Genomic DNA, 14,783 nt, shown 5'->3' on the forward strand with positions numbered 1-14,783 from the left:
TATGTATACAATATTATGTCTGTGTGTATGCCTCCAGGCCAGAAGAGGGCACCAGACCCCATTACAGATGGTTGTGAGCCACCATGTGGTTGTTGGGAATTGAACTCAGGACCTTTGGAAGAACAGGCAATGCTCTTAACCTCTGAGCCATCTCTCCAGCCCTTACTGGTCTTTCTTCACCTCTGTCTTTCCACCTTAGTTTAAAAGGTGCATTTATTTCAACACACAATCAGTACACAGTTGTTGTTGCTGTTACTGCGTTATTCTTAAAATTGTGAGACCCTGTCTTATGAACGAAGCCCAGGCTACCCCTGAAGAGGCTACAGAGCTGAAAACAACTCTGCATCTTCTAATCCTCCTTCCTCCACCTCCCAAGTGCTGGGATTACAGGTGTGAAGCTACCGTGCCTGGCTCATATAAGGATTATTAATAATTTTTATATTAAGTTTCAAAACTTGGTGTATCATTTATTTTGCATTATAGTACAGTTCAATTTAATCATTTTAAGGGCTTGAAAGTCACATGAGGCTGGTGGCTACTACCTTAGGTGTGGTATTTATATAATATTCATATAAGGTCCCCAAAACTAATTTCTGTTAGACTATCAGCTAAAATTATCAACAACTGAACATCAGAGTGAGAATGTGCTTCAGGCTGGTAACATTATTTTTTTTTATCACTCATGAATCTCTAATGAATGAGTTCATCAGACCCTCTGGGTGGGGGCAGGGTGGATGTCAGAATGTGAGAATTTACTTGTAGAGGCCAGAGGCCGGGGTTGGATGCTCCTCCAACACTCTCTTCCTTGAAACAGGGTCTCTCACACTGAATCAGGAGCTCACTCATTGGCCAGACTGTCTGACAGATGAGGCCCAGGGCTTCTCCCATGTTGGGGTCACAGCCATCCGCGTGACTTTCCTATGTGGCCCCTGAGGATCAGAACTCGGGTCCTCATGCTTGTCCCCAGGCCCTTCACCGGCTGAGCCATTTCCCCGTGTCATCCTGTCCTGAAAGCGACCTTTTTCTTCAGTGTTCATAACTCTTCCATAAGATGCTTGAAAGGACAACAAAGACAACATCCTCATTTTTGCCTAAACCCAGCTTCACTTTTGAACATAAGACTACTGACGCCCTTCATTCAAAAGGGGAGGGACAGCTAGTGAGTTTGTATTGTGTCTTCACGTTAGCTGCTAAGGAATTACAGTGAGGAGTGGTAGCGACCTCATAGCTGGTTCCTCAGTGTCAAATGCTACCGTGTGATGAAATAACTATCAGTTCAATTAATTCAGCCTCTTCAAGTTATAAACCAGCATTTCATCAAGTGTGATGCACTGACAGGATCCAAGGAACTCGTGGGGAAAATCACAGGGAAAATATAGTTCTCATAAAATAAAGACATACCTGTCTTTCATTAGCTGATAGAGGTTTTCTTTCATATATTCAAATATAAAATAAAGATGGTCATTTTCTCTGATAACTTCTTTTAGCTTAATCACATTGGCATGATTGAGTTTCTTCAGAGACTGTAAAGCAGGGGAGCAATGCCATTGTTTAAGCAAATTTACAGAAATCTATAGGACCTCATTTGCACTAAATACTTCCCACAGGTAACTGTTCATTTCTCTTAGATTCATTAACACATTATGTACTAATATCTGCATTATCTTAAAAGTGCCTGGAGCACTGATTTAAAGCAAACATTAAATGATCTAAGCGAAGAGTACCTGAGTGGAAAGGGACAACCAACGCCACAGTAGCTGCCTGGAGTGTCCACCGGCCACTTTCCCTCCTCATTTTCCAAGGCGGCTCTAACCTTCTCTTTCTGATTTACCCATGTCAGGCTGCACGCAAAGTATCTAAAAACTCACCCAAGCCACACAGCATAGACTACAGGGAAAGGCACGTCATGATTTCAAAAGCTGCCTTCCCTTTTGGAGTGTGAGCTTTAAGGTCATCTTTAGGTAGAAGGCGGCCTGGTTATTCTCTGTTCCCCCCTAACATGGGAGCAAGGAGGAGTGGAAAGGACTTGAGGAATGGAAAGGAAGGGGGCAGATGCAGTTATCATTAGGAGGCATTTGGAAAAGTCAAAAACAGTGCTTCTCAATCTGTGAGTCACAACCCCTTTGGGGATCGCATATCGGAGATCCTGCATATCAGATAATTTACATTATGATTCATAACAATAGCAAAACCATAGGAAGTAGCAATGAAAATCATCTTATGGTTGGGGTCACAACGTGATGAACTGTATTAAAGGGTCGCATCATTAGGAAGGTTGAACACCACTCATCTACAATGGAATAATCTCAGCTGCTGTCCTTGGAGATGGTGTCCTGTTGGGGCCTTGACTTTCTTACCTTAACTTCTCGCAAGTTCATACACTCATCCCAAGAATAGAACTTCCTCTTCATCCTGAAATAAATGAGGGAAAGTTAGTGTTCAGGAGTGAAGGCTGCAAGAAGCAAATTTCACCACCTTTGGTGCTCTTGATCATGGCTTCACTTTGGGGGAGACCACTCTTCCTCCCCAGAAGGAGATCCCCTCCTTTCTGTTTATACCTCACGGTGCCATGTTTGGGCTCAGGTGTGCCAGGTTGGGGCCACCGTTCTGTTTTAGCACAAGTATGGCTGCCCTGAGCTTCCCTTCTCAGTGAGCTCTTTAACTGTGGCTGGTTTTTTTTTTTTTTTTGTCCCCCGTGCACATTTCCTTTCTGGGGCTTAAAAGATAAACACAAACCCTATACCTCAGAAGCGGGACAGGGCGAGAGTTACAAAGTTTGGCAGCAAATTCAGCGAAGGACTTAACCTAACAACATTTACATCACTAGTTCTTTGGGTAAGGGGTCATGAAATACTTTAAATCAGGGAGAGAAACGAAAACAAACAAGCAAAACCAAAACCAAACCCACAGGTGATCCAGACTTAGTTTTTCCTTTTCTGCTTTCCTCATGGGGTTGAGGGTGGGAGTGGGAGGGGTGGCCGGGGACTGACCCCGGAGCCTTTCTCACGTTCTTCCCTATTAGACACAGTAGAATGTTTAGCATAGTGTGATGGAGGAGAGTTATCTGTCTATGTTACTTTCATTGGTTAATTAATAAAGAAAACTGCCTTGGCCCTTTAAGAGACAGAAAATTAGGTAGGCGGAGTAGACAGAACAGAATGCTGGGTAGCAGGAGTGGGGAGATGCTTCAGGCATTCACCATAGTGAGTCGCCATGATTCTCCTCTCTGAGATGGACGCAGGTTAAGATCTCTCCTGGTAAGCCACACCTCGTGGTGCTACACGGATTACTAAATATGGGTTAAAGGAAGATGTGAGAATTAATCAATAAGAGGCTACAGATAATGGGCCAGGCAGTGTTTAAAAGAATACAGTTTCCGTGTAATTATTTCAGGTGTAAAGCTAGCCGGTGGCTGGGTGGCAGGACGCAGCCCCTCCGCTTCCTTTCTACAATAGTGAAGTAATTGCGCTGCTCAGACAACAGGTGGGGCATATTTCTGTGTGAATGGAGATTTAGTCACTGAAGGGAACGTGCTGCGGGAGTGCCTTCCGCTCTCTCAGCCAATAGCCGCTGAAATACCAGTCCACAGGGACAGCTGGAAGTAATTCTAGAGGACAACGTCCCCTCTCCCAGCAAAGTTTGTCCTTGGGTTTAGGGACATTATTTAGGGGTTGATTATAATTAGTATACAGTTGAGGGTTGGGGGAGGAATTTTATAAGCTCAGGGATCTTTTTGAAAAAAAAGAGGGAAAATTGGATGATGGGATAATAGATAATAATGGTATTTGTGAGTTACTGTTTATAGATAATTACATTGACATAGATTTTTGTATAAGATACAAAGTTAAATTATATTGAATATTGTATGCATGCATGCTTCTACCTCTGTTTAAAACATTTTTTATGTATTGATATATATATTATACTGATAAATATATTTACCATATTGCAGTGTACATTTCTACCTCTGATTAAGATACATATATATTCTTTATGTATTGATATTCATTGTTTACATTTGGAGGTCATTGTCCTCATTTACTGCACAGTTGTTTATTCTCTTAGTCTTTAAGTTAGATAGGTATTAAGAATTGTAGATCAATAGTCATCTATGTCTCATATTTATAATAAGTTAGACTAATCAGGTTCTTTAGATACATAGAGATTATATTCTGTATAAATAACCTTCAACCTCTTCAAAGAGTTGTAGAAAATGGCATTTAATTTAATCTTAGAGTTCTGTGGTAGTGAGACACAATCGCTCATGGCAACACCGATCTATTCCCGAGAGATTGTTGAGCACCAAAGACACTCCACTTGGCCGGGTGGTGGTGGCGCACGCCTTTAATCCCAGCACTCGGGAGGCAGAGGCAGGCGGATCTCTGAGTTCGAGGCCAGCCTGGTCTACAAGAGCTAGTTCCAGGACAGGCTCTAGAAACTACAGGGAAACCCTGTCTCGAAAAACAAAAAAACAAAAAACCAACAAAACAAAACAAAACAAAAAAAAGACACTCCACTTGGAGCTTGTCTTCTTCTTGGCAAAACTGGCCTCTGGCAAGAAACTGCCCATACCTCAAATACTGACAAAATACATAGTATCGGAAATGGATAAGCAGAACTGCCAAATCTTGCCAAGACAGGGTAAGATGGTTTTGAAAAATCTCTTGCCTTTAAAAATAATCTGTCAGTTATTCTAGGCCTTAGTCAAAGTTGGTTGCTTCAACGCTGCAAACATGACTTTGGGTGATTGCCCAGATAGTCAGTTGTCTCTATGATTTGTTGCATGTTTTGGAAGTTGTTTGATTGCATTTCCTAATTATTCAGGTAACATTATTTCCCTTCTCAGATCTTCAATGGGGTTGAAGACTAAATAATCGTTGCTACTTTCCTCTCATGACTTGGCCAGGTTATTTATTATGCAAGACTTAAGCTAGTTAGGATAGGATATTTGTTCTTATTGTATATAATTTTGTAGTAGGTTTAGAACTCTCTTACTTAAACAAAAGGGGGAGGTGCTGCGGGAGCGCCTTCTGCTCCTTCAAGCCAATAGCTGCTGAAATACCAGCCCACTGGGGCGTGGTTTATTTCTCTTTAAAAAAGAGCGGCAGTCCTCTGCTTGCTCTCTTGGTTCCGGCTCTTGGTTCCAGCTCTTGCTCCAGCCACTAGACTCCTTTCCTGACTGTCGGTGTTCTGTAAGTTTTACCCCTAAAATAAATACCCCTTTAAATCTAAACTGGTGTGGGATTGTTTCGCACATTAACAACATGCGAAATGTGGAGGTAAATGCCAGTGCTCAGGGGACAGAGGTGGCAGATCTCTGTGAGTTTGAGGCCAGCCTGATCTACACAATGAGTTCCAAACAGTCAGGGTTACATAGTGAGTTCTGGACAGCCAGGGCTACTACATAGTGAGATCTTGTCTCAAAACAAAACAGCCCTCCCCTAAACCTAACCACCCAACTATGTCCATGACTGCACTTAGTGGTATGGTCTCTGTGATAATTTTTATTGCCAACTTGACTGGCTTCAGAATCACGAAGGAGACACACCTCTGGGTGCTTGTGTATGAGGATGTTTCCAGAAGAGTTCAACTGAAGAGGGGAAAATGCACCTTGAATGTGAGTGACCCCAACCTACAGATCCTGGGCTGAATAAAAAGGAAAAAAAAGTGAGCTGATGCCAGAGTTCATCTCTGTCTACTTCAGAACAGCCGAGGTAGTGTGGCCAGTCTGTGGCCAGGCCTCCCCTGCTATGACGGATTGTACCCCTTCTCCAATCACGAGGCACAAATAAGTCTTTCTGCCCATAGGTGCCTTTGTCTAGCATTTTGTCACAGAAGGGAGAAAATGATACAGTCTCCTATGGATGATTTGTAGATCGCCAGGAAACTCAGAGTTACTCGATTATGTGGGTTAATCTCTAAAATGCGGGGCCTGGTAAAGCCAGAGCGCACACATGAGGAGCCGGGTAAGGGACTGACAGCGTGAGGGAGTTAAGATGTGGGCTGTGGAACTGCGCAGCCGCAGCCGGGTGCAAGTCCCTGCTCACCTGCTCATGGATGGATGACCTTGCACGGCCTCTCTGTGGCTCAAATGCCTTCCCATGGGGCATGCGCTACTGTATTACAAAGCATATTGAAAACTTAGTGGATGTTTTTGTTTCTGAGTTTTCTATGAACCATCATGAGACATGAAGGGTGTCATTGCTATTAATTTTAAAGTACCCTCATTGAATTAGAATTTCACTTAAGAGTCATTCAGGCTCTCTAAGGAAGCTTTATGAATCAGTTTGGTGAAGATCAGGACTTCCCCAAAGGCACTTTGCAGTGTGATGGGTTTCTAGAAAGTTGTTACTTCCCAAAGACAAATCTAACATACTGGCTTTAAAGCAAAAATCAATTGAAATAAAGCCATACAGGAAAACTAGTTTAATAAAAGGATTGCACTCATCCCAAAGTGTACACAGGAGATGCCGATTCTTTACAGATTGATTTCAGAATTTTAAAAGTATCTGATCTTGCTCAAGGATGCTGAGATAGCATATCCTTTTCATAATTCACTTTGACATTATAAGTCCAATCTTACCTTGAACCTGATTGTTTTGAAAGAAACAGTAAGTTCTAGTTTGTTCCCATGTTTAACTTTGAGAAATATTCACTACTTCCAGTTTTATCCCAAATGTATCAGGCATAAAATGCAGACCCCTCAGACTTATGCGGTTTATTTATGTATCAGAATAAAGCAAAACATTAAAGTCATACAGACTTTTCCTTCATTTAAGAATCCTCTTTTTTGCTAATTTTCTGTTTCCTAGAATAGTGTCCCTCATCACTCAAACTACTTTGGGGTCTGAACTGAAACCCTCTCCCTGATGCTGCAGGTTCTCAGGCAAGCAAAGGGAAACAAACACCCAACATTTAGACGGAAACTCCACGGTGCCGCACACACACCTCTTGATGGCCACCAGCTCCCCAGACTCGTTGCTCTTGCCCATAAGCACACTCCCATAGGTGCCGTCCCCCAGCTGCCTCATGGTCGTGTATCGGTTCATCTTGGGAAAAGGTGGTGCAGCAGAGGCTGTTCACGGAGATATCTTTCTTGTGCAATAGAAATCTAAATACTTCTTTATCTGTGTTCCTTTCCCTTCTTGTTGCTATACTGGCGACAGGCTTGTCATCATTAAATACGGCTCTTCCTCGAGATCAGGTAGGCTCATGAGATACAGCAATAAGGAATCTGGCAGAGAGACACTGCTTCTATTGTTATGGACACCCTGTGGAAAAGCACACCAAAATGCTTCATTAGAGAGTCCCGACAGCACATTCACTGACAACCTAGACACAGAAAGATTAGAGCTGATGGAAAGGCCATTGTTAGAGGCTACTCATGCAGTGTGGAAGGAACTCTACACACAACACACAGGCCGCTTGATGATTCCACTGGGTGGTCTATCCACGATTGTTCAAGGTGGGATTGATGCTTGTGTGATTCTCTTTTTACTGCCTATAATCTACATTGTTTCAAAGGAGCTTGCCAAAATCAGATGTCTAAACCGCATCCATTCTTTGAAGCAATTTTTGTATCATTTCATTTAGCTTGTTAAATTTAAATTATATTACTTACTTAAAAATTCCCAGTAGACTACAACTGCCTAAAGTATGTAAAGTAAATATACAACAAGCTTGTTTTTATATAAAGAGAATAGTAATATAAAGAAACTCTTCTTGCTTTATTTAAATAATATGCCACTTTCTGTTACATTAAACCAAGAAAAACATTCATACAAAGAAATAAGAGGCCGGGCGGTGGTGGCGCACGCCTTTAATCCCAGCACTCGGGAGGCAGAGGCAGGCGGATCTCTGTGAGTTCGAGACCAGCCTGGTCTACAAGAGCTAGTTCCAGGACAGGCTCCAAAGCCACAGAGAAACCCTGTCTCGAAAAAAACCAAAAAAAAAAAAAAAAAAAAAAAAAAAAAAAAAAAAAAAAAAAAAAAAAGAAAAAGAAAAAGAAATAAGAGCTGGGTGGTTGTGGTACACACCTTTAATTCCAGCACTTGGGAGGCAGAGCAGGGGTATGCCTTTGAGTTTGAGGCCAGCCTGGTCTACAGAGTGAGTTTCAGGATAGTCAGGACAGCACAGAGAAATCCTGTCTCGAAAACAAACAAGAAACAACAACAACAACAACAACAACAACAAGACAAAGAAAGAAAGAAAGAAAGAAAGAAAGAAAGAAAGAAAGAAAGAAAGAAAGAAAGAAAGAAAGAAAGAAAGAAAGAAAGAAAAACCTTATTTGCATATAGATATGTAAGACAGGCATGTATAGACAGTTTAGCCGGGGACTCTATCTGGCTTTGGCCTTGGGTTATGCAAGTCACCCCCTCTTTTAATAATGTACTCGACAGCCCATTTCCTTCATCTGCACGCACTCCGCACATACACCCTTCTCTCTAGCAGACTCAGAGCCCCCTTGGACTCCCACGTGTACCAGGCAGGGTACATGCTTTCCCATTTCTGAACAACAGCATAGATTTCTCCACCCCTGGTAAGGACTGAATTTAACGGTTTCTGTTTATCTGTATTCCCAACACACATTGGGTGTAAAGAACAGAAGGACTGATGTGGCCTGAAGCGGTGTGCGTGCACAGGGAGGTAAAACTGGGGCCTCAAGTGAACTTGTAGGGTGAATCCACTATTTACTAGCTTGTGCCTATGCATCATTAGGCATGTATGTGTGGTAGTCTGAATGCAATTGGCCCCATAATTTCACAGGGAGTGGCACTATTAGGAGGTGTGGCTTTGTTGGAATGTGTACAGCCTTGTTAGAGGAAGTAGTGCACTATGGGTGAGCATTGAGGTTTTCTATGCTCAGGATACTGCTCAGTGTCTTATTCGGTTTCCTGTTGCCTGCAAGATATAGGACTCTGGCACAGTCTGCCAGTTCCACCCTGGCCCGAATCTGCAATGGACACAGACGGTTCCCTCCCAGACTTTTGGATGTGTGGGGGCCACAACCATTCAGAAGCTCAGAAGTCAGAGGCACCTGGCAACCAGGTACCATCAAACAAAGTACTGCCTAAGGTTTCTAGGCCCAGGCATGAGAGAGAAAAGGCAACAGCTTTGCACCATCCCTTATAGTGGAGGCAGGCAGTACTTAACCAAGCACTACCTGTGACCCAACCAAGAGCCTTGGCACTGGGCAGCTGGGCACCAGTGTGGTGAGATAGAACATTATAGGGAGTTGGAAAAAAGGGTCAGGCAGAACGGTTTTTGGACTGGGGAGAGAGGATCCTAAGAGGTGAGGATGGTGAGGAACTGGCTGATGAGAACGGTCAGATGGCCACTCGAGTCTAGGGAGATGTCTGGTCCTGTACTATAACCAAGGCCAGGTCTTGATCTTGGGCCCTGGAGCAGCCTAGGGGGCCTGAGTTGATGTCTGTAGCTCCTATTGTCACTGAGGCCCATACAGGTACCTGTGGTGGGGCCACACCAGTGTGAGTGCCACAATGCTGCAGGGGCTATGGTCTGTGGTCCTGCCACAGTCAGGGCCTGTGTTGATGTCCCTGGCCCAGGTTGCTGCCAGGGTCCACATGGATGCCTCAGGTCTGGGCTGCAACCTTTGACCATGTTGGTGTCCAACGGCTGTGCCGCTGCTGGTGCCAGGCTGACCTGGGTGGCTAGGACTGCAACTAGGGTCACTGTATTGTCCAGACCAGGGCTGTGGCTGGGGGACATGACTTGGTCCATGATCTTGCCACATCTGGGGTCTGTGTTGATGTCTGTGGCTCCTGGGGCCATTGAAGACTGTGCTGATGCTAGGGGTCTAGGCTGCTACCTGGGACCATGTTGGTATCCCAGGAGCCATGTCAGTGTGGATGGCCTGTACTGCCACCTGGATCATGGTGATATCCAGGCTCGGGCTACTGCCTAAGACCATGACTGGAACTGTGGTCCTATCACAGATAGGGTCTGTATTGTTGTCCGTGGCCCATGTTGCCACCAAAGGTCACACAGATACTCTGGGTCTGGACTGCAGTCTGTGGTCATGAGGGTGTTAAAGAGCCATGCTGCCACCAGGGACATCCTGATCTGACTGGCCTGCACTGTCACCTGGGGCCATGATGTCATCTGGCCACGGCTGCTGCAGGGGGTCATGCCTGGGTCCATGGCCCTACAGCAGCCAGGGTCTGCGTTGATGTCTGAGGTTACTGTTGTCATCAAGGGCCATGCAGAGGACCAGAGTCTGGTTGGCCACCTTGGGCCATGTCAGTATCTGGGGACCATGCTGTGCCAGGGGCCATGCTGTGCTAGGGGACCATGCTGATCTAGACGGCCGGTGCTGCCACCTGGAGCCATGGAAACGTCCAGGCATGGGTCACTGTCTAGGGCCATGTCTGGGTCCATGGCCCTGCGGAGGCTGAGGTCTGGGATGGTATCTGTAGCTCCAGTTGCCACCTGGGACTATGTTGATGCCTGGGGCTGTGCTGATCTGAGGGGCCTGTGCTGCCATCACAGCTGTGGTGGTGTCTGGGCCCAAGCTGCTGCTGCAGGCCATGTCTTGGGCTGTGGTCCTGCTGCAGCTGGGGTCTTTGCTGATGTTCATGGCACAGAGATTACTGGAACCATGTTGGGCGGAGTTGGTCCTGCCCCTCACTGACCCTGGGATGGCTGGACTTGCCCCTCACTGCATATTACAGTAGATGAGCTGGCCCTAACCCCTACCCCACAGGTAAGAGTTTGCTCTGCACTCAGGAAAGACGGCCCCACCCCTCACCACAGGCACACACCTCATCTGGGAAGCACACTAGAGCTGACCCAGTGTTCTTGGACTCGGTGAGCCGACCCTGAGGGCATGAAAGCTAGAGATCTGACCCTGCCCACCCCCTTTGTCTGCCATGTGGCAGTATGGGTGAGGGAAAGATGCCCTCCCCTGTCACATATTACCACCTACAGCAGATGAGAGAGCTGGCCCTGGGGTCACGAGAGGAGGAGAGCTCGCCATGACCCTTGCCAGCTGCAACTCTGAATGGTTGATAGTGTCTGCACCAAGCTCACAGAGAGCTAAGACCACAGACTCACCCGTTCCCTGCTTTTAACCCCACCACACTATCTGAGGGCTCTCTCCAAACGCACATCCTGGGGGCACACACAGACCTCTTTTTCCGTAACAACTAAGGTTAACATACATATCTAACAGCTCCATATCCTTACTGAAGACGACCACCATACTTGGGCAGTCCTATTCCAATGCTCTCTGCTGATTCAATCACGTCCTTGAATTGCACCTCCCTCTCCTCAGAGAATCCAGAGTGTGGTCGTGTGGCTTACTTACTGCAAATGAACTTACTGCTTTAGGGGTCACGTGGCTAGAGCGTTTCCGGGTGACCAGTTTGAAGTAGTTCACAAGGTAACCACTCTCAGATGTGTGGTGATTGTATCTGAGCTTTTCATTACAACCTGAGTAACTGAAATTTACTTTAAAACTGTTATTTGAAAAATAAACTCAGGCCCTGAAGTGGTGGTGCACACCTTTCGCACACCTTTAATCCCAGGCAAGAGGCACAAACATCTCTGGGAGTTCAAGGCCAGCCTGTTTTAGTAAGCGAGTTCCAGGACAGCCAGAGCTGTTTCACAGAGAAACCATGTCTCAAAAAACCAAATAAATAAATAAATAAATAAATAAATAAATAAATAAATTCTGAAACACAATTGCTTTATATCACATTTTTTAAGATTTCAAAAAATACAGAAATGTATGAAAACAAACCCAGGGGCAGAGTGTGGCCTCAGATCAGGAGTTCTCCTAAGAATGTGTAGGAACAGAAGTGATTTGGATTTAAATTTTTCTGGACATTGGAATATTTACATATATAAGTTGAAGTAGCTTAAGGATGGGACCCAATTCTAAACCTGAAATCCACGCATGCTTCATAGACACCTTCAACACACAGTTTGAAGATAATTTTATGAGCTTCAGGCTTGAGTGTGACCTGTCACATGATGGTAAGGTGTGCAATTTTCTACTTTTGGGGTTACAGCATAATGCAAAAACATGTTGATTTTTGTGAAATAGCATAAAATATCGTTGAGTAACTCTAACCAAACAAGTGGAAGACTTGTATGACAAGAACTTTAAATATTTGAAGAAAGACATTGAAGAAGACACCAGAAAGTGGAAAGATCTTCCATGCTCTTGGGTAGGTAGAATTAACATAGTAAAAATGGTAATTTTACCAAAAGCAATCCACAGACTCAATGCAATGCCCATTAAAATCCCAGCAAAATTCTTCACAGACCTCGAAAGAACAGTACTCAACTTCATATGGAAGAGCAAAAAACCCAGGGTAGCCAAAACAATCTTGTACAATAAAAGAACTTCTGGAGGCATCACAATCCCTGACTTCAAACTCTACTACAGAGTTACAGTACTGAAAACAGCCTGGTATTGGTATAAAAACAGACAGGAGGACCAATGGAACCAAATCGAAGACCAGGATATTAATACACACACCTTTGAACACCTGGTTTTTAATAAGGAAGCAAAAAATATCAAATGGAAAAAAGAAAACATATTTAACAAATGGTGCTGGCATAACTGGATATCAACATATAGAAGAATTAAAATAGATCCATATCTATCACCATGCACAAAACTCAAGTCCAAATGGATCAAGGACCTCAATATAAAGCTAGCCACACTGAACCTTATAGAAGAGAAAGTGGGAAGTACACTTGAACACATTGGCACAGGGAACCACTTCCTAAATATAACCCCAGTAGCATGGACACTGAGAGAAACAATTAATAAATGGGACCCCCTGAAACTGAAAAGCTTCTGTAAAGCAAAAGACATGATCAACAAGACAAAATGACAGCCTACAAAATGGGAAAAGATCTTCACTAACCCCACATCAGACAAAGGTCTGATCTCCAAAATACACAAAGAACTCAAGAAATTGATAATCAAAAGAACAAATAATCCAATAAAAAATGGAGTACAGACCTAAATAGAAAACTCTCAACAGAGAAATCTAAAATAGTTGACAGACACTTAAGGAAATGTTCAACATCCCTTAGTCATCAGAGAAATACAAATCAAAACAACTCTGAGATTCTATCTTACACCTGTAAAAATGGCCAAGATCAAATACACTGATGACAGCTTATGCTGAAGAGGTTGTGGGGTAAAGGGAACACTTCTGCATTGCTGGTGGGAATGCAAGATGGTACAGCCCCTTTGGATATCAGTGTGGCGATTTCTCAGAAAATTAGGAAACCACCTTCCTCAAGACCCAGTAATACCACTTTTGGGTATATATCCAAAGGATGCTCAATCATGCCACAAGGACATGTGTTCAACTATGTTCATAGCAGCATTGTTTGTCATAGCCAGAACCTGTAAACAACTTAAATACCCTTTGACTAAAGAATGGATAAGGAAAATGTGGTACATTCACACAATGGAGTACTACACAGCAGGAAAAAATGACATCTTGAATTTTGCAAGCAGGCCAATGGATGGAGCTAAAAAACATTTTGAGTGAAGTAACCCAGACTCACTCATAAGTGGTTTTTTAACATAAAGCAAAGAAAACCAGCCTACAAATCACAATCCCAGAGAACCTAGACAACAATGAGGACCCTAAGAGAGACATACATAAATCTAATCTGCATGGGAAGTAGAAAAAGTCAAGATTTCCTGAGTAAATTGGGAGCATGGGGACCTTGGGAGAGGGTTGGAGGGGAGAGGAGAAGCAGGGAGGGGAGCAGAGAAAAATGTACAGCTCAATAAAAATAAAAAATAAACTAAGTAATAAATAAATAATAAAAAACTAAAGAAAAAAGTTGATTTTTGTAAAATGATGGATTCCCTATTTCTGGATTTTTAATAATTTACATTTATTCATGAGTCAAATGAGAAATGTATTGACATACATAAATCCAACAAGTTCACTAATACGTGAAACTCTCGGGAGAATATGGAATACAGACATTTTCATATTTTAATAAAGCAATATGGTGGTCATATCTAAGTCACTGGTGCTTTCAAGTAGGATGGTCATACACCTGTCGACAAACTTATGGAAAGAAAGGGCAAAGCAGACGGAAAGTGGAGGGAGGGGCTCAGACCATTCGGCTCCTGCGGCCACAAATGAGTTCACGCAACTTTGTTTGTAAAATTTCATTTTCCAGAGCTTTGTGAGCTTCAAAACCACAGATGTGAAAATATTAGAATGGTTCTGCCAGACTCCTAGGCTCCAGTAGGTCTCGACTTTGGTACTGTAATTGAACAAACTGAGGTACAGCCTAACTCACAATTTCCTCCATTGTCCTACTTTCAGTTCAGGCAACTGGTTTTTAACTCATGTCTCTTGATCTTTCTTGGCTTCCAGAAATCTCTCATTGTGCTAGAGACTATAAGAACATAGAAAACTTTAAGAAACTTTGCTTGATGAGGAGCTGGTTAAGGCGCTGGGTTCAAGAAACTTTGCAGCATCAAGAGTTAGCTGGAAACAGGAACCTTTGCAAAAGTGCAGACAAACTGTCCCTAGCAGCCAGTCAACACCCAGCTTTGTGGTCTAGACAGGAACAGAAATAGCTGCTTGGGAGATGGTGGGGGCATGCACAGAAGCAGAAGTAGCTGTTTACAGGAGGAAGAGGGTATGCAGAAGGAGTCCATACCCTGTACTGAGCAAAACCAACCCCTTTGACCCCAAGTAAACCTGGCTTGCGGTTTATGCCTATACATGTCAACCCCAAATGAGGAACGGGAGCTCTCCCTACTGTGC

The 14,783-nt window shown here is 43.8% G+C and overlaps 1 protein-coding gene across 4 annotated transcripts in view; it reads right to left on the reverse strand.

Annotated features, from left to right (window-relative positions):
* Positions 1 to 7,049, reverse strand: part of Mak (male germ cell associated kinase) — a 40,032-nt gene extending 32,983 nt beyond the window's left edge. For all 4 annotated transcript variants that reach the window (XM_038334699.1, XM_038334698.1, XM_038334697.1 and 1 more), the window contains exons 1-3: positions 6,949 to 7,049; positions 2,358 to 2,412; positions 1,402 to 1,523 (exon numbers count right to left, since the gene is read on the reverse strand). In XM_038334699.1, the coding sequence (XP_038190627.1) occupies positions 1,402 to 1,523; positions 2,358 to 2,412; positions 6,949 to 7,049 (278 nt within the window). The remainder of the gene's footprint in view (positions 1 to 1,401; positions 1,524 to 2,357; positions 2,413 to 6,948) is intronic.
* Positions 7,050 to 14,783: the final 7,734 nt, after the last annotated feature.

Source organism: Arvicola amphibius, chromosome 6 (assembly GCF_903992535.2).
Source record: "Arvicola amphibius chromosome 6, mArvAmp1.2, whole genome shotgun sequence".
NCBI classification, from domain to species: domain Eukaryota; kingdom Metazoa; phylum Chordata; class Mammalia; order Rodentia; family Cricetidae; genus Arvicola; species Arvicola amphibius.